The following is a 27,426-nucleotide window of genomic DNA, read 5'->3' as shown; positions in this document are numbered from 1 at the left end:
TACAACAACTACAACAAGTTTTTAACTGGTTATGAAACGATCTCAATTTAATACGGATGCCTCTATATGACCTACATAACAAGACCATCAGTGAGAAGATTGGCTGTTTCTATACAGTTTTTCTAAATGCCTGCCACTGGCTCGTATTCCTAGCAAAATCAGAGGAAATGATTTACAGCCAGAAGAGCCTTTGTTTACATTGCATGCAGCATTTTAGCATGAGGGAGCACAAAGACGTCACTAGGACGAGGAGAGGACATTTCTCTTTTGATGATGTTGTAAAGTTAGACTCGTTGTCAGCTTCCCAACTCATTTTAAAAATCACGAGAAAAAAAAAGAAGAAGAAGGCACGAGAGCACGAGTGCGAGAGAGAGAAAGAGCAGCGGTGGTCAAGCAAGCAAGAGAGTGAATGAAGAGGGAGCAGCGGTAGCGAGAACAAAGCAGTGAATCAGAAAAATTAAATGTTATTTTCTGATTATTTCATGGCGGTTACATTCTAAAGCACAAATAAACACCCCCGCACAACCCTGTGGGACGGTGCTGCATTGCCAGATTGCCTTACATGTATCCTAGGTGTATGAACGGTACAAAAACAAAGTTTAGTTTAGTTTAAGCATCGTCATATTACAATTATTAATCTTACATAGCCAAACAAACAGATACATTACCTCATCGCTATGCATCCTGCAAACAGCTGCATTTAAAAAAGAAAAATAGTATTAAAAATAAGTTGCATCTTTCTTTCACTGGCTTCCGAAACAAATGCACACATGCTCCCATCACGCTTCCTTTGAAATGGATTACAGGCTGCATTTGAGCATCTCCAGTGACCTAGAAATTCTGAAATCTTTAAAAACAGTTTGCTCTGAAAGAACAGTGCCATTGTCCTGTTTTCTGCCAGAAAGCCATCCAACAGCTTTCTCAAGCCTGGCAAAGTGGCAAATTGCTAATTCTGGCAAATGAATGATTTTATTAAATGACAGTGTCTTGAACACTCTCTCGCACACTTGTGATAAGGTTTCTTTGACGTAAAGAATAAACCTCAACAAAACTTTAGCTGGGACTCTCCTGTCTGACCATTATTATCCTTCTGTCCTTTACCAGAATACAGTGGACAAGCTGATAAAGAAGACCAACCTGGCTCTGCTTGTAGGAACCAACAGCTGGAGAGACCAGTTCATAGAAGCCATCACTGTGAGCGCAGGTAAGTCCAGTAGAGAGGTGTGTGTGTGTGTGTGTTTGTGTACTGAATGTGTTTACCAGTTTAATAGTTGAGGCATTCAGCTCTGAGTTTAATTCATCTGAGCTGGTTTAGAGAAGCAGATGTGTATGTGTGGCATATAAATTCTCTTTAGTATGAACAGCTGCAGTTTTATAGTCAGAGCTCCATGGTGTCCTCCGCTTTGTGTGTTATAACGATCAATACAATCAAAAGGATCAGAAGTCTAATACTGATTGTGTGCGTGTGTGTGCGTGTGTAGTTGTGCTTCTACTTTACCAATGCAGCTTGCGCCAGATACTGTAATGGCTGACTGTGTGTAAAATGAAGTGGGGTCATTTCATGGTTCCATGGAGTCAAGTGAGTGTGTGTGTGTGTGTGTGCATGCATGCATGTGTGTGTTTATGGTTTTTAATGGTTAATGGGAAGTGGACTGGCCTGGTTTGATGGCTTGGACAGACAAACACTGACCAGATGGGAGATTACGTTAGGAGAGATTGTGTGTGTGTGTTTCGGCCCCCACAAAGATAGAAGAACAAATATGTGTGTGTTTATTTGGGACAGAGAGGGATAGAGAAAGAGGGCAATATTTAGTACAAAATTTCACATCACTGACAAGAGAATCTTGGATATGTTACAAGCCAAGATGATGTTAATGTCCAATTAAGAAGAAGACAGATACAGGCGAACAGTGAGGGGGGCATTTAAAAGCCAGTAAAAAACAGTGAGAAAGAGAGAATGCATGCAAAAACAGAAATATAATGCATGGAGCAAAAGAACACTTGGATGAAGACAACATAGGGGTATGAAAAAGGGAACAAAAAAGAAAAAGAAGACGGAGAAAACACGGTTGTAGGAACTGATAAAGAGAAAGAGGGAGTTTGTTTTTTTTCTGTGTCACTGCAGAATCTTCACAGTTCATTGGTTATTAGTGGTTACTTGCCCTCTGGAGGAGAGAGAGCATTACTGCAGCTCATCAGTGGAGAAAAGACAGGAAACACGGACAGTAAAACTCTCAATAGTTGTGCAGAAAGTTCTCTCACTGTTGTGGTGTTCATCTGTCAATGAAACAGTGAAGTTGAAGTTTCTGTAGTCGGCACATTCGTTCCAAAAAGATCCTAAAACACACCTCCTCCTGACCTGTGACAAATATGAGAGTGGTATTAATCTTCTCATATATTCTCTGTTTTGTAATTACTGTACATATCATTGCAGGTACCCCTTGCCTGGTCATTTTAGTTCCTACCTGCTGTTGTTGCACCAGGGATAGTTGTAAATGTAACAGGAAGTCCGTTTTGAACCCCAAGAGAGCAAAGTTGCATGTATGTTGGCGTTGCTTAATGAGTAATTCAAGAAAAACTGTATTGACTGACTGAACTATTAGAGAGCAACACTTTATGGAGCAAATGGAGCAAAACGTTTATTTGTTTGGTGTTTATCAATATGAAAATAGTGCAGATAACCACTGTGAACACAGATAGTTGGACAAAAAGAAAATCACCCTATTTGCACTGCTGCTGTCTCTGAAACTGGGTTTCTATCAGGGCATTGTTTATCTCTTGCCCGCTCAATCATTTTAGTGCCTTCAAATAACTTTATCCTGTGTGTGTGTGTGTGTGTGTGTGTGTATGTCTGGTCTGTCATAGGCTACTGTTGGGGACAATTCAGACTTAGGACCAGTTCATTGGGGGCAGGTTAGGGTTAGGCAAGTAGTGGTTATGGTTAGAGTTAGGGTAAGTCTCCAGGCAATGAATGTAAGTCTACATAATGTTCCCAAAAGTGATCTGCTGTGTGTGTGTGTGTGTGTGTGTGTGTGTGTGTGTGTGTGTGTGTGTGTGTGCTTTAGTTAGCCAGCCTGTCTGCCAGCCTTTGTTGGCGAGCTGATGCCATTAATGAAAAGGTCTGTCTTCACTCTCTTATCTGGGATTAGCTTGTCTAGGCTGAAAGAGTGTAGTGTGTGTGTGTGTGTGTGTGTGTGTGTGTGTGTGTGTGTGTGTGTGTGTGTGTGTGTGTGTACGTGTGCTAAAGAGAGAGCTGTAAAAAGGCAGCGAGTGCAGTTTCCACTAAAGAATAAGCTTTAGTGGTGAGACCCACACACTCTCTCTGTCACACACATGCACACGGGTTCATTACATTGTATTCACACTGGGATCAAATATTCAAGGGTCTCACCGTGATTCAAAACATTTCAACTGGCTCAACTGAACTCTAACACACACACAAATACATGCATGCGGTTGATAAGCTGAATCAGATTCAAAATCAGATCAAACTGAATGCTAATTGGTTTTTCAGGCCCTTTAAACCTGAAGCTGATTGGAGTGGGTGAGTTAAAAGTGGAGATTAAGCGCTGATTGGATGCTTACAGATCAAACTGGGAGCTGATTGGGTAGACAGGCATCCAGCTGCGAAGCAGCAGGTTGGGGTAGAAATGCATCGGCAAATTGTTTCTCTGCTCTCTGTTTATTGAGAATGGGAATGAAAGCGTGGGAGGAGGAGAGAGAGAACACAAAAAGATTAAAAAAAACATTGAGCTAGATCAAGCACTAGCTGAGAGACTAGGAAAATAAGGTGTTGATACAGTAAAATACATTAATATCTTGAATACTAACAGAAAACAAATAAATACTACATAGAGCGCATTATTAATATGTAGCGAGTAATTGTGACACAGACGAAGACAGCATGTTGAGGTAGGTGTTTGGTTAGAGCTACAGGGAGCTGAGATCAATCTGAAATCAATCACATATGTGATCATTACCACCAGTTGCCATTGTGTGGGTTTTTTGCTGAGACTCATTCAAACCCAACATGTTTGTTACTGTTTATTTGAGCCCTGGAGCGTTTCCTGTTTTGGCTCAGTTAATTTGGTAAAGTTATAACAATGCCAACTTGTGTGTGGCACCAAATAAACTCATAGCAACGCCTGAAAACACAAGGCTCAGTCCTCTCCAAGATAAATGCTGTGTGCTGTTTTTCCTAATTCAGCACAGTTAAAACTAAACACGGTATGTGAATGTGATATGTTTCTTTGTGTGTTTTTAACTGGTGTAAACACAGAAGTGATGACAGTCCAGTCACACTTAGCTCAAGCTTGATTTTAACTAGTTTCAATGTACAGTACAATAACTCTCACTCACCATGTTTGTCGTCTTACAAAGATGGAGTCAGCAATGATAACGATCCATTAAATCAGTTTTGTCCCAACCCTGTCATTTTTTTTTAACATTCTGTCTATTTCACTTCACCCCCATTTACTGCACCGCCTCTCTCTCACACACACACACAGTTTTCCTTTGCTTCCCCAACTTAATTACCAAACACAGGAGAAAGGTCAAAGATTAATTACTTCTCCAGTGGAATAGAAGTGTGCTGAATCTATGATGGAGGCATGAGGAGGAAATGAGGCAGCCTGACTGTAACATAAGGCCAGAGTCACCTCCTCTGAGGTTGGATTCGGTCATGTATGGATGGATGGATGGATGGATGATTGGAAGAGGTGGGTGGCTAATGGGCAGTTGGATGCTGGAAATAAGAGTAGAAGAGAAAAATGCAGTAAAGAGAGAGAGAAGGGTGGCGTCAAGAGTAAAGAGTATGAACTTAATTTTCCTGACAAAATATCTCAAAGAGTAACAGCACCTACTGGAAGGAGGAAGGGAGAGGAAGAACTGCAGGGAGAAAGAACATCACAGAAGGAAAATTAGATAAAATGGCTTCAACAATTGTGATCACTGCCCGGAAAGCGGGAAGAGAGAAAGGGAAGGAAGTAAGAGAAGAATACGACGAAAGGCAAAAATAAATAAAACAAAACGACTAATAATCTGAGATGGATCAACGAGATCTTTTGCTGCTGTTGTGGATGCACAATGTGGACTTGACACACACGTTTTACAAACTGAGCACCCATATACTGTAGCCACACACACACACACACACACACACACTTATACACAGTAATCCCAAATTGAGACATGCTGTAACTTAGTGGCTCATCCTTTCAAACACTCACTGCTGGTGCAAGGGTTTGAACAAGTCCAGAGCGGCTGTTACTGATACGGTGGTGGATTTAATACACACTGATAAGCTAGCTTCGTCTAATCTCATCTCTCTTTCTGTCTCTCATCCTCGCTCTCTCTCTCTCTCTCTCTCTCTCTCTCTCACGCTATCATCCTGCCTTGCTCTCTCTTATCTCCTCTCACACGTATTAGATTGAAATCAAGATTAAAATCACTTTAAAAAAGAGCCTCAATTCCTTCATCTTGAACGAAGAAATTTAGAATTTCTCTTTGTCTCTCTCATCATTTCTCTACATTAGAAGTGTCAGATTAAGATCTCAGTGTTTAGAAGAACTCCATAAATTATTTTGGCCTCATCTATGCAAAATAATCTGTTGTTGTTTATCCGTTAAATTAAACAACCAACGTCCTCAGCCGACATTACTGTGTTTCAGAGGCTGTAGCAGGCTAAGTTTTAAAGCTAGAGTGAACATTCTGGTATCATATGATACTAGACAGCCTACAGCATCCATTGGGACCAACTTTGTCATGCTAGCTTGTCGGGAAGGGGACTAAATAACGCTCCAAAGTTAGGCTAACTTTTGGTGAGGGAAAAGCTGGCATGGCCGTTTTCAAAGGGGTCCCTCGACCTCTCACCTCAAGATATCTGAATGAAAATGGGTTCTATGGTTGCCCACGAGTCTCCCCTTTACAGACCTAATTTATGCTAATCCCATGCAGATTTGGCAAAAACCATGCAGTCTTTTGCATGCAGTATAAATGTGTTATTTTCACCTATTTTAAGATGGTGTATTTGAATATTTCTACATACTTGAGTCCCTAAACAGTCTTGGAATTGCATACATTTGGTATGACTGTAAAACTGAGACTGTTGTGGGTTCAATGAACCCAACTCTATTCATGTGTGATGATGTTAGTCCCCACAGTAGCCATTTCATTGTAGTGAGACCATTTTTTTTTTAAGCTTGACCTCACTGTATAAAATTGATCTATTGTGACCTGTAGGATAATCACAGCCTTGTGAAACTTTACAACCACAAAATAGAGACCTAGAGCATTCAGAGGATGTATGGCTTTCCTAAGTATATTGACAATAAGGGGGTTTACGAGCAGTTTCCAGAAGTGCTCGCCATCCAGTCATCAAAAAATGCAATTCTTACAGAAATCTCCAAATGTCAAAAGTTTTTGATACCAAATCACAGCATGAATTTTTCAGTGGTATTCCTCAAGTTCTTGGTGTCTTAATATGCTATTTTTGGTAGGTATTTTTGACCATTTTTATCAACTCTCAAGTGGTCAAAAATGGTTAGATTCTCTAGATTCTGTGTAACAAATTACATCAACCCAAAAATTGCTGCAACAACTGGACAACTGAATGACTGTCATATACTTCCATCATAATGTTCTAAGCCCTTATACACTCTAAACTTTCAAAACTTGAATAGGTGCCTAACCAAAATACAATGTTTATTACAAATTTCTGACTAGAAAAACTTCGGGATGGGTCTATGATAGGGAGGGGGGAAGTTGCAGATTTGTAACAGCTTTTCTGTTAAGATGGCAGCCATGAAAAGACATTTAAAATCCGCCAAGGCTTAACCCAAGGGTTCATCACCATCATAACACAATTTGGCACTTACACCGACATGCACATACGTACACACACATGCATGCAAAATGCTGCCGAGACCATGACATTTATCTCAAAGCAAGAAACCTGCATTTACCCAGCCATTAAAGCGCTCTGAAATGTCAGAAATGTGTTGTATGTGTGTGTGTTTGTGTTGTGTGTGTTTGTGTGTACACTGACCTGTTTTCCCGTGGGTGTGTCTTCTCTCGTTTGTTGCGTGGCTAATGGACAATTTTCCCCAGATAAGCTAACACAAAGACACAGGGAGAGATCATGTGTTTGTTCATCAATGTTCAGTTGTGAACATACAGCATGACAAGCCTAACATGCTGCCGTTCGGCGAGCAGTTTGATAGTGTTAAATCCTGGATGCGTTTACTGTCGTTTACATGTTATTTTTCAGGAGCATAAAGCGTCTTTGTTGTATGCTGTGTTTCCTTCCACATGATAAATGAGCCCTAGAAAAGGCCCAAAGCGACATGTTGAGAGAGTTATTGTTCACTGTTATCATTCTTCTTGTCCGTACTGGCTATGAAGCAATCCCTTCTTCACGTGAGTACTCTGAGGGAGAAAACAGTCCTTGTTCTGTGAAAAAATGTATTCGAAAGTTTCACTGAAGCTAGTATGTGCCTTCAGCAGTCTGAGTAAACCAAATCAAGACTTGGATCATGCAAATAATGACTGTTGAGTGTCAGGAGTAAAGGTGTCAGTAGCATGATGTTGCCACTTATGCCACTTATTCCAATAGCGGTGCCAAATCAGAAAACATTCATATAGGTCATTTTTGGAAGGCAATGTAAACAACTTATTTTTTCATTTCGGCACACATTAATGGCATTGAAATACTATCTTGACACAACTCTTGGTGGCCTTTAAATAGAGACTGGATGTAATGTTTCTACGACATAGATTTACAGCCGTTTAAACATACAAGAAAACAACACGTTCTTATTTGAAGAACATGTTCTTGTTAAACCAGACTGACTAAGAGCATAGGCACAAAGAAAGGGGCAACAAGATGAAGACAAAAAAATCAATGGAAAGGAAATCAAGGGAGAGAGAGAGAGAGAGAGAGGGATTGTTAGGACAATGAATGAGAGAAAGAGGGAGAAAAAGTGAAACAAAGAGATTGATGTTCAACTACTCCACACTCCACTGCCCTCTAATTACTAAGTCCATGTTGTTCATCACCTGCTCCTCCATGTGTGTTTTATTTACAGACTTATGTCTTTGTGTGTGTGTGTGTGTCCACACTTGAGGGAAGCATAAGAAATGTCGGTGTTCAAGGCAAAACATTGAAGGTGGAGAAACACAAATAAAAGTCCTTGTTGCGTGGAAGTAGCTGACATTTGTAGTTTCCACTGAAAATTACCTGAATTCATGGTAGAGACAGAGAAGAAATGGTTCGTGTCCAGAGTTGTGGTTACTTTTATTGTGCTCACTTAATGTAAGTTCTGTTGGCAAATATCAGATCTGGTGTTATTCTCTTTCTTGTTGTCAACAACTCCCTTAAAAAGACCAAAATCAGCAGTTTGTTTGTCCATCTCTCAATACTTTGTGTTTTAACTTCCCGTACCTCATCTTTTGCACTCGCCAGCTAAAGATGTCAATCTTTAAAATGGGTCGCAAAGATGTAGTTTCATTTTTCAAAAAAAGCTGGGTAATTTCCTAAAACTGCAGGGCACTCTAGTGGTCAGCAAACATTACTCAAACAGGAGTAAATAATACATTTACAGACTATTTTCTGCAGCCCTAAGTGAAAATTCACAGTAGCAGGATTGACTCAAATAAACTACAGTATCCTTTTTCATAGTAATGAAGATATATTTAAACATGGATGTTTAATAGGTTTTGGACGGTAATGGAGGTCTATGGCACAGAGGAATGAACAACAGTGCCAATTAAAAGTTTGGACACACCTTGCCATTCCCTTAAATGAGAAAGTGTGTCCCAACTTTTGACTGGTACTGTACAACAGACTTTGGCTACATGGTCTATGTTAGTGAGACCTCTTAATGTACTGTGGCTTAGATTGAATCTAATTTGTGTGTCGCTTTGAACGAAAACATCTGCCAAATGAATAACCGTACATGTTTTTCAGTTGCCCTCATTGTGCTGCAGTTTACGTCACAACCTGCCTGTCCTTGCTATGCACGAACTGTAATTTGCATCCTTTAGACACTGAATGACAATGAACGGTTGACTCACTCAGTGACTGATTATTTGATTGATTTGTAGACTGATTGGCTTGTCAAAAGACAGGCACTGATGGACTATGTGTGTGTGTGTGTGTGACAACTGTTCTTCTGAAACGCCGAACACAGCACAAATAAAACTAATTCAGATGGATGTTACATAAGTCACTTGCTGAACAAAATGATGATACTGTTCCAGACTCGATCTTCAGTTTTTACAAAGGAATGATGAAACTTTATTAATGATTTCATTTTGTGCCATAATGCACTGAGGAAAAAAATCAGCCACTTGTGTGTGTCACGTATCTGTTTGAAACTCTCCAGTGACTCTGGTGCCTGTCTGACAGCCTGACTCTGTGTGTGTGTGTGTGTGTGTGTGTGTGTGTGCGTATGCGTGTGTGTGTCCGAGACAGACAGGCTGACAGGACCAGTGGAACATGAATATAAACATGAGCATGTCAGCATGAGTTCTGACAGACAGATGCGCGCGCACACACATGCAGACACACACACACACAGTCAACACAGCTGTCCAACTGAAGTCAGTGTCAGTCTGAAGTAAGGCTGTCTTTGTTTGGTCAGGGAATGTCTCAAGAAACTGGTTAAAATTCAGATCCACTGTACAGTGGAGAGATTTTTCCACATACCAACAGGACAGAAGAGGCTTTGAACATCATGGACAGTGTAGTTTGTTAAAAGACCTGCTGGGCTCTCATATTTCAACTTCTATTTATTTCTGACAACCACAGCTGCTTATTTCTGTGACTCAAATGTGTGTTTTTTTGGGGGTTTTTTTTGTAGAACCCTGGTGGCTAGCTGTATGCAGCCTGACATGAATTATCCAGAATCTCTCTCTCTTCTTCTGTAATGTAGGGTGATTGAGGAGTCGTTTTAGAGCAACTCGGGGGTTTTCTGCACGAGAGCTTGTTTGGACGCATCTTTTTCAAAGCCCAGTGTGCGTGTGTGGATATGTGTTTTTTGTGTAAACAGACAGTGGTGTATGATTCTCACAAGTCCCCTGAGCTCAGACCGGATCATTTTAAGCGCACAGTCACTACACTTACACACTCATGTACACACAACATGCATGGCTGGCAGCATGTAGTAAAGAGCTGCTGTCCATATCGGCCCTGACCTATGAGGGCGCAGCTTCTGGGCACGCTCAGTGAGCAGCAAAAGATAATACACGCCAACACCTCTGCAGGGCAAGAGAGAGAGTATTGATAGGTGTGTGCATGCATATTTCTGCAATTTTATGTAAACTTGTTTTATTTATTGTTGCTTAGGACATTATATATCTTTTTTTGGCTTTTTTTTGTCTGGACTTCTTAAAAATAACACTGAGATGACAGATCACACGCACACACACACGCACACACACACACACACACACACACACACACAAAACGGAGTGACGAGACTGACAATGGCATTTAGAGAGTAACAGCAGGTTCTGGAGGGATGAGGGAGATTTAGAGGGATGAAGTAAGAAAGTGACAGAGAATATTCAATTATATAAAGACTATATCAGCAAAATGTGACCAAGCATGAAAAGAGTGTGGAATACAGAGAGAGAGAGAAAGAAAGAATTACTTTTGGATAACCACTTTATCACCATAACGCCTAACTGAGCATGGAAATAGAGAGACGGAGAAGGAAGAAAGCATTTATAGCAAGAGGGGAAAAAAGCTAATAGAGAAGTAAGAGTGACAGTGTATAGAGATATGAGCCAAATAGCAGAGACTGAGAGAGATTCATGTTATGAGGGTGCCAGAAACATGAATCTATACTATGCTGTACAAGGCAAAGGATGTTTTATTTAACCAAAACCATGGAGTGGTCAACACTGACAGGGGGGCTGTCAGACAACACCACAAAAGTTAAATATAGGAGCAGACACAATTCAAGATTTTGTCCCAGGGTTCCCCATCTGATAAGATTTTTGCTTTTTTTGTTACAGAAAGCGTATGAAACCCATGATCAAAATAGTCATACATTCTGTCATTGTGTTATTTACGGATGAAACCCCCCTGAAACCCCCTCAAGGACCCCTGGGGGTCCCTAGACCCTACTTTGAGAACCACTGTTCAATCTAACTTGATTGGACAACATTACCGTTCTCCCGATATGGTCAATCCACAGTGTGATGTCTCCATGGATGCTGGCGGGGCACCAACATAAATAGATAATTAGCGCACAGAGGGACAGGAAATGACAAGAAAGAAACCGAGACTGTGATGAAAGAACATAAACAGTATAAACATCGGTACAAAGAAAGAGAAAGAAATAGAGAGAGGAGCATAATAGACTGTGTGGGAGGCAAGGAGAGCTGTTGAAAGTAAAAAGTGACATAACTCAGGTAGACTTGTTTTATAATCCATTACTCTGTGTGTGTGTGCGTGTGCATACGTACCAAACCATAATAGTGGATGAAGCCATCGCTCTCTGTTCTGACCTTCTACTGTTCATTTATAGTTAATGATTTGATTAGCTCCAAGTGCTCACCCTGAAAAGGAGACATTTATTTTTAATTACATGAAACAATGTACATGTTGGAGGGGTTTAATTTCAGGACGGTGACCCCTGAGGAAGCCGTTGACCCTATTAGAGTGCATTAATCTATGTTAACCCAGGATAATGTATTGTACTTACACAACACACCACTTAGATCTGGTGCGTGACTCATGTTTATGACTTAAATATCAGGCTGTCTTGTAACTTTATTGTTGCTTATAACAGAAGGTCAGCACTCAAAGTGTCAACAGCTGCGGTACATTTGTGGAAACTTCCAGTCTCGTGTCGGGATCAGTGTGGTTATAAGCCGAGATGAGGACGATTCGAGTGTGGAGTCAGATTTTTTCAGATTTTCTTAGAATGTTATTATCTCTTGTGACAGTCTTATTTTTAATTCATGTATGGAATCCTAAATGACATGATTCAAAAGAGATCATTTATCTGTCACTGTGAAATGAAAGGGTGCATGTGGGAGTTTGTGTTTCTGATTCTTTGATTTTCTACGTTTTTATTTCAAAAAAGCACAACAGAATATTCTCGTTTACAAACGTTTGCTTTAAATAGCAATTAGCACAGGGGAATTTCATACATGGAAGCCAAAAAAAACCACCCCCAGTTGTATAAATCTGTTAGATAACACAGGAAACAAGCACAAACTCTTGTTATCGGACACTAAAAATCAGGTGTCTTTCAACATTTTATGAATTACTTTGATGACATACAGTACGAGTCAAAAGTTTGGACACACTTGTGAACGAGAAAGTGCGTCCAAACTTGTGTCTGGTACTGTATGTCAGTAAAAAAACAAAAAGAAAATGGATGGAAATGTGCATTTGAAAGGACCAAAGGCTCTTAGAAGATTAATTGTATGCAGTGGATGAGTGGAACAGATGAAATCAATAAGAGATCAGGGCTTTCACTGGGATTTACCCAGTCAATGTTTTTTCATGAAACAGCAGGTTATCTCATTTATTCATTCATTTGAGTCATTTATAAAATGGAGCAGCACAACAGCCAGACACACAGAGAAGTGCATAGACTGCTAATGGTCCATGTGAGTGTTTATCTCTTTCAGTGAGTGACTAAAGTAATTTAAATTTCATGTTTCAAGTAGTCCCTCATGTTCAGCAGACATATTGAGTATCATCACACACACACACACACACACACACACACACACAACAAAGCCTAACAGTATGTGGTTGGCTGTAGTCCATGTCCTCAAGCAATGATTAGACTTGGATACTGACACAAACATACACCTGCTAATCAGTAGGTCAAAATTAGTCCGATTGTGTCTGATTACATCTGTAATGACGTAATGATAACGCATTTCTGTTACTGTAGACTTGACTTTAAAATGTTTCTTTTTGCTGGAGTTAATCTGTTGCACTTCAATCATGGACAGATAATATCGGCTCTTTTCTCCCAGCAGGGCAAATTTGAGTTTGTCAAGTAAACAAAATGTGTCCAAAAAGTGTTGTTTATGTTTCCATTGATTAGTTTATTAGATTAAGGCGTCTTCACCTTCATGGTTCCTCATAATGTACTTTATAATGCTGCTGAGATGAGTTTGACCTATTTATGCATGAAGTTATCCAAACATATTAAAAAATGTTTACAATTCTGATTTTAAAAAGACTGGACGTTAAACATTCAGTGACAGATTTTTGCAGAGTATGTTGTTGTTGTTGTTAAGCAGCTCACACTACAGGATGACGTTCAGATTTGTACAGATTCCAGTCGCAAAATCAAATTCGATATACTGTTTTCATGATGTGTCCAACTGGTCTGAGGCTCAAGAGATTTTATTACTTTCCACCTGGATCAATATTTCTCCAAGTAAAGCTGTTGCTGCACCTGGGATGGGAGGATAACAGCTTTTATTCCATGCATGTAAACAATCAGAATTTTTGTTCCTTTGCAGCTGAGAACTTTGATGGAATCACACCTGTACGCAGAACAGGACCCTGCTGCCCTCGTCTTTAACCTCTCGTTTCTCTTCCCTCTTTCTCCTGCAGGCGAGGATGACGATGACGAGGAGTGCGGGGAGGAGAAGCTGCCGTCATGTTTCGACTACGTCATGCACTTCCTCACCGTCTTCTGGAAGGTTCTGTTCGCCTTCGTACCACCCACAGAGTACTGGAACGGCTGGGCCTGCTTCGTCGTCTCCATCTGCATGATCGGACTGCTCACCGCCGTCATAGGTACGACGAAACCAACAGGATAGTAGTGTTAAAGTGACAGAAAAGATGCTCAGATATGTTTATTTTTATATTCTGTATTTATGGAATATTTAGCACAATTGTTTTATTAGATAGTAGTATTAAGTACAGTGATGATGATGTTCCTTTGATGTTGTCACAGGGGACCTGGCCAGTCATTTTGGCTGCACAGTGGGCCTGAAAGACTCAGTCACAGCAGTAGTATTTGTCGCATTGGGAACCTCTGTTCCAGGTGAGTGTGTGTGGACTTCAACTTTATGTCTGTATACATGTATGTGTGCTCTACTATTGATCCATCAGTGTCTCTGTTTTAATTATCTTAAATATCTTGCTGTCGGGCTTTCTGCCAGCTTTAATCAAAGACCTTTCTGTCTCCACATTTGGCATTTAGCTTTACAAGGTCTTTATGAGCATAAAGTACCCTGACGCCTTCAATTTAGGAATGGATTAGCATTAATCAATTGATCCCCTTCAGGGCGTGCACCTTGACATTTTCAATTCCTTGCTTCATTTCTTACAACTATATGTTTTATTCCTCCCATTTCTTTGTGTGAGTGTGTATATTGGAAAATTTAAAAAAAAAAACTGAACTGCTTTACACTGATAGCTGTTGTATAAAAGCCTCATCAGAGTTAATATTCTTTTAAACAACAATCAATGGTAGCTATAACACAACAATGGAAATGGAAATGGAAACCCCACACGTACTATAGGTAAGCACAAAATAGTAATACATACTGTACCAGTCAATAGTTTGGACCAAACATTTGACTGGTATTGCAGCCATGTAGGAAAATGATTTAACACAACACAAAACTTTACAAAGATGCATCTTGCATTTGAGAAATTGCAAGATACAAACATATTTTATTGAGCAGTTTGGTTCATATACAGATAACAATGAATAATAATGAAGCCAAACAATGTTTTATACAGATATCCACTTGACATTTAATCAGAACATAAAAAATATTGGAACAGTAATAACAACAAATTAAACTGAGGAAAAAAAGGGAGAAAAAGGCAACAAAGAATCTAGATAGCCCCACCCCGTCACCATGTCGATCATATTACCAAATTGAGAACATTTGTTTCTTAAAGCAAATTGTTAAGTGTTAATCAAGTCACCGTGATTCATTTTAATGATTTGTACAGTAGTTTACTTTCAAAATTATTTATTTTAATTTATTTGGGGAACAGGGAAGACAGTTTCTGAGCTGAAGGAAACTGTTTATTCCCACAAGTCCTTCAATTTAAAATATATAAAATATATCAAAATATATTGTTGGTCATATAAACATTTTCTGATCTAACACCCCTATCGGCAGTAATTGGCAGGACTCCATTCATTTGTTTCCCAAAACCGTTTACCAATCACTGTTTAATAATCTATGTATAATAATAATGATATGTTTTATGATGTGACAATGCAACGGTTAAGGTCAGTTTTAGACACAAAAACAACTTGGTTAGGTTCAGGAAAACATCACAGTTTGAGTTAAAATGATTACTTTCCTTAAGGTTAGGGAACCTTTGTCGTCATGACTACAATAACAACCGTGTGGTTAAGGTTCAGGGATGGTCATGGTTTTTAAAGGAAAACACTTGACTCGTGGTTGGAAACGGGAAACGAACAGCATTTCAGAACAGTCTTGCAAATGAATTACTATTTTTTTTCTCGCTTTATGTGAAGTGATTAAACATCCCAAAAAAAAAAAGAGAGAAAAAACGTAGCGCTCATGTTTTTCCCTCTTGTCATTCTGAAGGAGTTTTTGCCATGATTGACCCTGTAGTTTCTAGACTCTCAAGTGTATTTTTATGCGTGGGAGCTTGTTAGAGGAAGCAGTGCAGTCTACAGACAGCGGCATGGATCATCCTCTAAACGTGAAGAATGGCCACCGACTGCAGCAGCCGGTTAAATATGTTTTAACCTTGGCCCCGGTCTGCTGCTTTCTGCACTGACACACACACACACACACACACACACACACACAGACAGAACATACATGCAGACAAACAGTAATTGCTAGAATTCTGGATGTATAAGCTGAAACATGCAGACACATAAACAACTGTGCAACTGTAATTACTCATACACTCATACATGCAATACATTAAAGCTTGCAATAGGTTTCACACACTTGTACATGCACACACACGCCTGTACTGTGACCACCTTGTGTTATTAACATAGTGCTATTTGTCATGTCAGGCTCAGATGGTCTCTGTCCTCCCATTTAGGAAGCTGAGGGATAAAAGTGATGTATAACATACTATTTTACACACACACACACACACACACACACATATATTTGTATGCGTGCAGAAAATGTAATATTTGCACCCACACAAATAGAAATATACACTTGCGACACACACAGATACACACACACACAAAATGTGTAGAGCTGCAGAATGGAAACAAAGTGGTTCAGCCTTATTAACAGAACCTCTCGTGGACCACTCACATACGCGCACACACACACACACACACACACACACACACACACACACACACACACACAGAGAGACAGAGACACACACAAAGAAACAGACTTCCAGTTCTTTGGCTATTACAGTTAATAAAACCCATCCTGTGCTGTGGTTCCACGATGATTAACCTCGTTTATCACAGTTATCCAGGCTAACACACACACACACACACGCACACATACACACATGCACACACACACACACACACACACACACACAAACACACAGTCAGAGAGAGGAGGAGATAGTTTGGAAGAAAACAACAGGAGTAGAGCTGTTAAAAGAGAATAATAAAACACAAAAACTAAAAATTGGCTGTTTTCAGGGGATTTAGGTGAAACCTCTGAGCCTCATTACTTCGCAAGTCCAAAGTATATTTAAAGTAAAGCCTGTATCACTTTACTTTAGCCTCAGGAAGTCAATAAATATATTTTAACTGTGAAAAATGTACGGGGGGTTCAATGGGATAAACAAAATTTATATAAGAAAGATCTGTGTAGTTAATGTTAGGTCTATAAAACATTTATTATTACATGTACGTACGTATGTTTTATATTTATTATATTTCAGGTCAAATAATGAATGAGGTGGAATATGTAGACTGACTTTGACTAAGGCAGGAACATAACTGTTTAAAATGACATTAGATGAAAGCACATTTGACCTTTTAAAAAAATTGTTGTGGCAAAATTGCCCTGAAACCTTAAGGGTATTAAGGACATTAAGGGGAATTAAAGTGGCGTTAAGGTCTTTGAGGACTAAAGTAGAACTTGCTTGAGTTTGCAGACACCTTCGTACAAACCTTCAGCTGATGCACAGAGATGCTGTGGTAAAGATGTATATAAATATACATATATCCAAATCATCTACAGTCAGTCTTGCACAAATTTCCAATCAATAAGTCACCAGAGGGTTCATCCTCTGAACCCTAATGTTTGGTGACCCCCTAATCTTTCCTCTAAGCCCACCACTGGGGAAAAAAAATTCCACTTGAAGGAAGATTACCAGATTGCCATGAGCACATCAATGCTCCTCCCCAGTGAGCCCCATAGGGCAAGAGGAAAAAGGGAGCGGAGGAGAGAGGAAGGAGAGGTAAAGGGAGAAGATGCTGAGAGGAAGGATGAGATAGAAAGAGAGAGAGAGAGAGACCGGTTGATTGCCAGAGAGGCTGAGGAAAAGGGCAGAAAACTCTCAAGGGAGGCATACTCTCACAGAAGGAGCTGCCGAGTGGAACCTGTTTCACACACACACACACACACACACACAAATACACACACACAAACATGCCGCTGCCGAACATGCGAGCACCCACGCACTCACCCACTCAATCAGCACTCAAAGACCAATTGATGCATACACACACACACACACACACACACACACAGGCCTTTGCCAGCTGGTGGAGGCATGGTATCAGATTGGACCCAGGTGGCGTTCGCTAACACACCAACACACACGAGGGCAGACGGGCGCAAATAAATAGATCCTGCATACACACACACACACACTTAAGCCCAGCAGGCTGCTTGTCCTTGAAGCTTTAAGGTGTAAGGGGAGATTTATCTTTGCTGGACTCTTCCCATCTTTCTTTGGCCCATTGCCTCTCCCCCACTCTCCAACCCCTCTCCTCCTCAGTCGTCTTCCGGTCCTCCCATCATCCTCTTTTCCTCCGCCAGTTTGGCTGCCACTCCAAGAAAGCCCTTCCTCCTCTTTTTCATCTTTTTCTCCTTCACTCTGTTGCTTTCTCCCTCCATTTTTGTTCTTCTCTCTCTATAGATAAAAGTAAGACATAAATCACTAATGAGGAGAAGATGTACAGAAAATTAAAGAGAGAACAGAGTGACAGAGTAACTGACCGCTGGCTATTTGCTCACTCTTTGTGCTCTCAGTGAAGCTACTGTTCAGATTTGGCAGGGTCTATACCGTTACTCTCTGTACAGCGAGGAAGAGTGTCCCTTTGGAGCTGCCATAGTTTGGCAAACACGACACCAAGGGAAATTTTTGGGACTAAGCACCGCAATGCTGATTAGTTGCCAGGCCAAGATTTGTTTGCCCCTGCAAAGTGAGATTCAGCCTTGTAAATTATTGATCTTGGACCAAATCCGGCCCATGCTGGCTGCCAGCGACAGAACACTGTAACAGGATTAAAGATTATGGTTTCTAATTTAAGGTTCCCTGTCTCAATGTGGAAAACAGGATTTGCACAGTGGTCTGTATTAATAATTATAAGTATAATATATTTTTTAAAAATGCCCCTCTCTGTTGTTATGTTCTTGTATTAATCGTAAATTACTGCATGTCGAGATCAAGAGTTCATGTTTAAACCCATTTGTACTGCAGAACATTCACTCAATCAGTGAATGCACTTTTTTTATTAGTGCAATGCATTGTGCCTTCCCCAAGGCCCGATCATCTCCCACTAACCTTTACTTTCTTAGTTGTACAAAGGACAGAACAGTTATATAACGGTAGCTAATGGTGACAGAAGGGGAAAGGAAAAGTCCAGAATCAAAAGTTTTCTTCTTCACGTTTACAATTAAGCGGTCAGAACACGTGCTGGATGGTGGCCCTAGAGAAAAGTATAGTATAGTATAGTGTCCACAACCTTATTTCATGGCAACCAGGACAGTTTTGAAGCTATTCTGGTCAAACAGTCAGAGGGATGGAGGTGATCGTAATCCAGAGGTAAAAGAGGAATAAAAATATCAAAAGAAATTGGTTAATAATTAATATCTAAAATATGCTCCAATTAAAGAGCATGCTGTCTGACTTTGTTTCCGAAGTATAATCTCTAAATATGTGTGAGTAAGAACTTGGGGAATACTATTCTGCAGCATCCATAGCAACCAAACTTGTACACCACACTAACAAACAACTGATCATCTTTACCAAATGTTCTGCCTTGGTGATTTCGGAAAGGTTTTGGACTCAGTCTGGCATAACAGCCTGTTCCTAAGGCTACATTCAGACCAAATCCAGCAATCCAGCACAATGAAACACAATGAAATACTATCAAGGAAGTCAAGTTGGAGTCACAGATTAATGCATTCAAGGATTTATCAGAAGCCAAAACACAGCATATCAGTTTGTAAAACTCACAGACAGGATTTTACAAATTATCACGGCGGCAATTGCTTTATCTTTCGTCACAATGATCATGAGGTAAACAGTCAAATATGGAGTTCACGTTAGAAAGTAATCCACCAGGAATGTATGCTTGCATGTATGTGATTGGCCATCGCAGCGTGACGTTGGGTTGCATTTCAACAAAAGTTGATTCCAGTTCAACTGTTGTTGTCGGATGGCCGCAGCGTTTTTTTGCTGAGCCGTATGCCGTCCCCACTCCTGCAGGGCAAATGCACAGCTCTCATTCAAATAAGTGGAAGGGCTGCCGTTTTGCATGCATTGCCGGATTTGGTCTGAACGCAGCCTAAAATTAATAGAAAATGTATAAAGGGAAAAACATGACATAATTAAAACAATGTATAAAAACCTGATATATCTGTAAAAACTGGAAATATAGAAAGAATTGCATGGAGTTGCAATATTACCCCAATTCTATTTAATTTTTATATTATAGGACTAGTAAAATCTGGCGCAATCGGATTTCCCCTATCTGAATACTGAAATTAAAAGACTTGTGTTTGCAGACGATCTCATGCAATGTTAATGCAGAAAGACAGCAAGGCTGCAAGGTTTGGAGTATTTATTTCCAACTTTTGATAGGCATTCATTGAGGAAGTACTGACAGAAAATGCATCACATGCAAAAATTTTTCTCTCTCCACCCAGATACCTTTGCCAGCAAGGTAGCTGCTATCCAGGATCAATATGCAGACGCATCCATTGGAAATGTGACTGGCTCCAACGCTGTCAATGTTTTCCTGGGCATCGGGGTGAGTCCCAATTAATTTGCAGATTAATTGATTGATAGCTGAAGTACACTGGCACTTGATACTAGTAATAACTATTAATGTATTTACAATAACTGATATGATATTGTACAAATTCTATTCTTTGACGCTGCTGATTTGAAATTTTATTCCATTCAACATCCATTCTGATGCTTGACAGGTGGCGTGGTCCATCGCCGCCATCTACCACCAGAGCAATGGGAAGGAGTTCAGGGTGGACCCGGGCACACTGGCCTTCTCCGTCACGCTCTTCACCATCTTTGCCTTTATAAGCGTCGCCACACTGATGTACCGGCGGCGACCAGAGATCGGTGGAGAGCTGGGCGGGCCCCGGACTGCGAAGGCCCTGACCACCATGCTGTTCGTCAGCCTGTGGCTCCTCTACATCCTCTTCTCCTCACTGGAGGCTTACTGCCACATCCAGGGCTTCTAAGATGGCAGGAGATGACGAAGGGGAGGGCGGGACAGAGGGAGGACATGGAAGAAGAAAGCAAGGGGAGGTGGATGAATGGATGGATTTGAAAATTAAGGCTGTCTCGTTGATCTATCACTCCCTCCCTTTACGCAATAGATTGAATGACGAATGAATGGATGGATGTATAGAATGAAGGAACGGAGGACACATTAAAGCATCTAAAAACAGAATAGAAGGAAGTACGGATGCATGGAAGGACAACGACAAACAGGAGAATCATAGGAGCTAAAGAAGCTTGAAAGAAAAAGGAATAAACTAAAACTACCGGAATACATTTTCTGTCTCGATCTATAAATCCAAACCAATCAATTAAAAGTTGTCTTTAAACCCCCTGTTTTAAATTCGTAAAACTAATCCCCCCAAGTCACAAACGCACATACACACACAAATAAATGCACACAATTTGTCTCAGCTGGTTCAACCATACAGAAATCAAAATGTGAAGTGCCACAGAGAGGTTAAAACAGACTGACACCATCACAGTTACCAGCTTGGATTTGTGGATTCAACAACAGCAATCCCATTAAACCCCTTCCAGTTGGAGCAGTGAACTCCAACGTCCAGCTGCAGTAACAGAGACAAGTGAGACAGAAAAAGACTAGAATAACTGTGTTAGTATGTACATGCATGACCAGACAATACCGAAAACACAATCAGAAGATATTGGATATATTGCCACAGCTGTTTAATGACAACAAACTGTGTGTGTGCTAGTGTGTGACTGTGTGTTTCGCTGCTTGTGCGTTGTGGGAAGATGGTCAAGTACTGTGAAAAAGTCGCCTCTCGTTTTGCTGTCGCTGGGTGAGACGGAATATGCTTTCGTATTAAAAGGTCTTTTTGACTCTCGCTCTACCAACCTGTAGAAAGGCTGAGTAAGACTCTTTTGCGTGAGAGGGCACGTTCAACGAAGCGAAATGTTCTGAACGTCACTGAGGTTAGAGATGTAAATACAAAGAGCTAAACATACTTTATAGCTCCACTTCTTTCCTTCTGAATGTCTTGGTTACGCCATGCGCTCCTGAACGGGCCCTCTTTCTGTTGCTTTATACTGTAGATGTAAATGATTTAAGGTCTAATTTGAATCAAGAAGGGGTTAGTGTGCTTTTACCTTTAATAAGGCCATGTCTGAGAGGACAAAATGGCCGCTCTACCGTTTAAAACTGTTAGAGAAACTATTATCATTGCATAAATATCTAGGTTAATCTTATGTGTGCTTGTTTTTTTTTTTTTTGTTGTTTTTTTTTACTGTGGAATTCTGTTACCTGGTTTTCCACCAATGAGATTGCCACCTTCATGTGTCAATCGAAACATTGCAATAGACTTTGAAAAACATAGGTACCGCACTCTGTGAAACCTCATAGGCTGTCTGTTTCTGGTGCCGCTTTCCCGTTGGTCGACTGAACAGCTTCTGTCATTATCCATGCATGTCTCAAGCACCTCTCCCTGGCTGGTCAGTGGACCAATCAAAATCCTCAAGGGCTTTGTATGAAACAACCACTAATCCCTAACCCTGACCCTTGGTTTATAATTCTTCACATAGATTGGTCTTTAGGGGACTATTTAACAGGGATTTGTATTCCTTTACCATGTCAACAACTTGCTCAGTTGGACTTTGCTTCAGTGTGGCTTAAAAAAAACAAAAAAAACAAGACTACATGAACAGTTTCACAGCTTAATTTGGTACAGACATCGCCAGACCAAGTATCCAGAGTTAGCTAAATATCCAATCACCCTATGATCCAGACATCTCATTAAGGCGAGACTTAGCCCTTTCTTAGTGGGAGTCTTTCCCAGTTGATTACAAAGACTGCTTATAAATTGGGGTCAGCCTTATTCCAAATTAAATCACCCAACTCTGTTCTTTCCCAGGCTGCCTCTGCTCATTGTTATGTTTCTTAATTATACTAGCCTTCAGCCATGTGGATCATGAAGACCTTAACCCAAAGGAAGCCGAATAATATATAATATAGACATAATATGATTTCTTTATTCAAGGGCAAATGTTTGCTCTTGATTGAAGAGCCAACATGTAAGTGGCAAGATTCATGCTTCACATACAGCAGGCTGTGGAAACCAACTGTTGACACTTTACTTCAGCAACTACTTTTCAGTCTTTTATATTTGAGCCATCAGATGAAGGAATAGCGCGAAAGTATTTGCTGCTGGTGGAGGCGGAGGCTTACAAACAGATCAGGGTAAATGCTGGGACATCTAACATAACTTACATCTAATCTCAGACAGCCAGACTCGGTTTAACAAGCTCACAGAGGTCTGGAGTAAATTGTATAAAAACTGGAATAAGCCTTACGTAACTCATTCAATTAGCTATGTGTTGGAAAACACCCACCCCCAGAAACTCTATCTCTGTGACCTGTATCACAAAGTGAGTTCAGCAACTGTAAGTCAGGCTCTCTTGGGGTTTTTCGGGATAACCACGTGGCCCTGTTAACTGAATTTTCCAATCCAGCTATGAGCATGTTCACATAAAAGAGATGGAAGGCATACTGTATATACAAGCCATAATAACATGCAACATCAACAGAGCAAGAGGAGCATTTTTAACACAGTATGAGATGGTATAAGTGACAGCGATGGAGGACAAAAAAATAGCTTAATCAGACCAATCACTGTTGTGAATCCAGTTAATAGAATCCTTAACAAAAGTATTTCAAATATGCAACATAACTCATTGATGACTACATGGTCAACTAGCCTCCTGCTTAATGTCAGAAACTGTGGACACATACGCCTTTTGTCTTTGCTATAATTATCATCAAAGGCAAAATGAACCTTTTAGTATGTAAACATGCCGCTCTGTGCTCTATCACTTGTCTTATTATGGTATGGTGCTTTTGTCCATGTTGGGAATTTGCAGAAATAATGAGTCTATTTGCACAATGAGTTGATGTTCATTAGCTGTGCAGCCATGGTGATCTACCCTGGTTTAAAGTGAGCCATGACACCAGCAAGCCTTGGTTAAGCCCAAAGTGCAACTGACAGACGTCTAATCTCACTTTATGATACAGGCCCAAACAGGTTCTATCTACAAATAAGTTCTCTGTTGCGTAATTTCATGGAGTGAAGTATAACAACAAAACACATTGTGTCTCAGCTCTCTTACTGAGATTTTGAGCTTAAATTTTACCTGAAGCCTGTGTGCAAGATGGGATAAGAGTTGTGGCGACAGCTTAGAAGGCGAATGGGAGTTTTGGAAACACTAGGCGCGCGCCGTTTCAGGACAATACATGATTGTGAAGTGAGGGCCAGCTAGTAAACATGCATCAGTACCTGCTCTAAAGAGATAGAATAGATAGAATAGAATAGATCAATAGAAGACTAAAACTATCCGATGAGCAGTCAAATGAACTACATTCAACTACAAAACCAACAGACATCATCAAGCTTAGCAGCAATTTACTATCACTATCCGAGACCAACATGGTTCAGTCATAAACAGACAAGAAATATATTCTGAAAATATTTCCATATGTATTTTTGGCCAAATCAAACACATGAAAGTGACCCAAATGCCTGTCCAGAAATATGTGTAGAATAAAATCTTCCAGCCTATATATTAACTGTCTGTCAGAGAGGTTTACACTTCAGACTGTTAACTATTTTACTTGTTCAGCCAAAACCACAGATATCGCAACATATACAAAACTTACTGTATATTTAGGCATTCTCAAAGTCCATACTTTGTTAAATGGCACTATACTGTATGCATCTGAATTGGCCAGAATTTTCCTGCTGATGTTGTTTTTTTACTTGATGTATAATATAATAGGTAGTATTTTAAATGTCATCTGTGAAGTAAGTAGTCGGGGCTAGATGTAATCCATTTAAAACTAGGCAACAATCTTGTCACAGACAGCTTTCAACCCCTGTGAGAGACTAGAGCTGAGCAGAGCCCTGGATTGGATGAGTTTGGCAAATCCAGAATATCTTGAGAAAAACCAATAAAATGTTCTAGTTTTTGTAGTATTCTGAGTCACCAAATGATGCACTATAAATAGAGAACCCACTCCAGAATGACTGATTTCAGCAGCATGGGGACAACTTAAAGATTATAACATTTAAGTGCTAAAATAAATGACCCCTCTGATAGCTGAACTGAAGTGAAATGTCAGATTGCTTGAATTTACCAAACTCTGCACAATGTGTGGCTCTCCATTAAAGTAGTTGTTCTCATGTGAAGGCCTTGGAGTGGCAGTTTACCCCTGTTTTGCCAAAGGGAAATCTTTCTATCAGAAATATTTGCAGTCCAACCTATAAAAGGATTTTCTAACCAATGGATCTTTCTTAAAACACCAAATATTATTCATATTTCATTAACACTTTGAAGAAAGACAAAAGAAGCCTTGATGTTGTTTTAAACCTAACCAGAATCTTTCTATTTAAATTTGTATGCATTTGTCTCTTCACTGGCATGGAGCTGAAGGTTTATACACTGTAAAAAGTTATGCTAGCTTGCGCAAAAAAATAAATAACATTGCAGACGCAGCTTGCATCACTTTTTGAGTAACTTCAACAGGGTATAAATTACCTTTCATATTGCTAAATATTGTTGGACTTACTTGAAATGTGCATGCTGCCTAATTTGTTCGAGTTAACTTGTGCGGGAATGAAAAGCTTGCAGTTATGTAGTTGTTTGCATCAAATTAGTTTGCGGCACAATTTTTCCAGAAGCTAACATTTTTTCATTTATGGGAAGTTAGCTCTTTCGCTAAGCCGGTTTGGTTGCACCACCTCTCAGTGTATCTACCTTGACTTAAAAGCTAGTCTGACGTGAAGCTAATGGCAGATTAATGACAGCTGTTCAAAGCCGCACAGGGTTTGGACCAAGATGGGAAGCTAAACTCTGCTAAACGTTAGCTGCGACTAGCTGCCACGATTGTAAGTACCCTACCAGGTCCTTTCTCTTCTAAGGCAACTTAAGACTCACAATAGCGCTTGAATTTAGCTTCCTGCTTCGGTTTGAATTTTTGAGGTTTGAAAAGTCAAAGGTTAGCCAGGCCACCGCTGTATATACAACACTAAGAGCAAGCAAGGGGTAGAAAAACGAGCTGTATAATACAGTAGATTTTTTTTATTCCTCTGTGGTGGGTTTGAAGGAGTGGGCAGGGTTTTAAATGAGGGGAAAGAATTGCACTGGTTCTTGTTGCTTATGTGAAACGGCTACAATGTTGTTTCGTTGAAAACATTAACAAAGTTGCTTCTGATGTAAACAACAACAGAGATTTTGTCTTTTGATTCTGATGTACAATAATAATGTTGTACCCAATGTAAAAAAAAAAAAAAAAAAAAAAAATACGGTGTTGAATCAGTTGTGAACCATTAACAATGTTGCTTCTGATGTAAAGGTTGATGATGCGTTTTCGTAGCCTCGTTCACTTCTTGACTGACTGTCTGTCTTACAGACTGAGGGATAAATTAATGCAACCCCCCGAACAGACAGACAAAACGAACGAACGAAACGAATGAAAGGAAGGACAAACACCCCTGCTGGTACAAGCTGTGCAACGTCACGCTGCAGCGATTCATGTACTGTCGGAAAAAAAAAACATTACCAGAGCTATTCTCTACCGTTGAAGTAACATGAAACAACTACGATGTAAAAGGTTGTTGTTAAAGAGAGGACATGTGAGGAAGGAAGATGAGGAGGAAGAAGATGAAAATTAAAGGAAAAAAAAAAACATGAAGTTACAGCCATACATTGATTTCTGGGTCAGTGAGATTGAAATGGACTTCTCCTGCCCAGCATGTGTATTGTTATGGTGTCTATCTGTCCCTCTGTGTCTCTTTCCCCTCTTTCTCTGTCTTTCTTTCACATCTCTGTGCTGCCAAAGTAACCAAAATGGGGCAGTAATCATTTTGTTCTCTGTCTTTCCTTCCCTCATTCCCAAATCCCTTTTTATCCTCTGTCTCCCTATGCCATGTTTTCCATATTTTGGAATGTCAATGTGCTACTTGTTGACACTGTGCATGAATGATAACATGTCTGTATATAGTTATAGAGAATTGTATCCCATTCTCCTGGTGTTAATGAAAAGAAGGTTTGAATGTTGTACAGATTCAGGTTTTCTGTTCACCTTTTATTCTTTTCAGTTACTTTTTTTTTAATGTATGTAGAGCTTAACAACAGTATGTTTTTAATTTAAACAAAGACGGTGTCGTCTTTTGTTTTGGAGTAACTTGCACATTATTGATTAATTAAGGGGTTTTTTTTTGTTAAAAAGGCAATATCTGCTGTTATTGAATGAGAGATGAGATCTTAAAGGAGTTATGTATCTTAAATAAATAATCTATATGGGAGTTGCATGGGTTATTTGTACAAAAAAAAAAAAAGACACTGCTTGCTACTTCTAATACCATGGCTGTATTCTCTGACAGAGGGCGAGGAATACTGTATGTACATCTAAAGGTTATTTTGTCATTAAAGAAATAATAATAATATTGTGTATATACTGTACAGTGTTATAAGTGAGGAGGACTTTATGGCCATCACGCTAACCGTAGAGAATTAATTCTACATATTTATTTAAAGGAAACAAAAACACTCACTACACTCAAGAATGACATATATTGCCTTTTTGGAGAAGCTGTAGTTTGCTTAAAGCTTGTTTCTGCCTCGCTTTTTCTCCTTTTCTGGCTGGTTTAGAATGATTTGTCTCTTTTTTTTTTTTCCTTCCATCTCACTTCCTGTGCTCTTGTATTTTTCTATCGGAGGGGAGTTTCAGATGGGCT

At 39.9% G+C, this 27,426-nt stretch overlaps 1 protein-coding gene across 1 annotated transcript in view; it reads left to right on the top strand.

Moving 5' to 3' along the window:
* slc8a1b (solute carrier family 8 member 1b) overlaps nt 1-27,042 on the top strand; it is a 150,128-nt gene extending 123,086 nt beyond the window's left edge. The window contains exons 7-11 of the mRNA XM_067610795.1: nt 1,105-1,204; nt 13,595-13,780; nt 13,941-14,030; nt 20,083-20,186; nt 20,365-27,042. Coding sequence (XP_067466896.1) covers nt 1,105-1,204; nt 13,595-13,780; nt 13,941-14,030; nt 20,083-20,186; nt 20,365-20,637 — 753 coding nt within the window. The 3' untranslated portion in view covers nt 20,638-27,042. The remainder of the gene's footprint in view (nt 1-1,104; nt 1,205-13,594; nt 13,781-13,940; nt 14,031-20,082; nt 20,187-20,364) is intronic.
* The last annotated feature ends 384 nt before the right edge of the window (nt 27,043-27,426 follow it).

Source organism: Thunnus thynnus, chromosome 14 (assembly GCF_963924715.1).
Source record: "Thunnus thynnus chromosome 14, fThuThy2.1, whole genome shotgun sequence".
Classification (NCBI taxonomy): domain Eukaryota; kingdom Metazoa; phylum Chordata; class Actinopteri; order Scombriformes; family Scombridae; genus Thunnus; species Thunnus thynnus.
The sequence above is the reverse complement of the archived record's forward strand: the minus strand, read 5'-3'. Positions and strand labels throughout refer to the sequence as shown.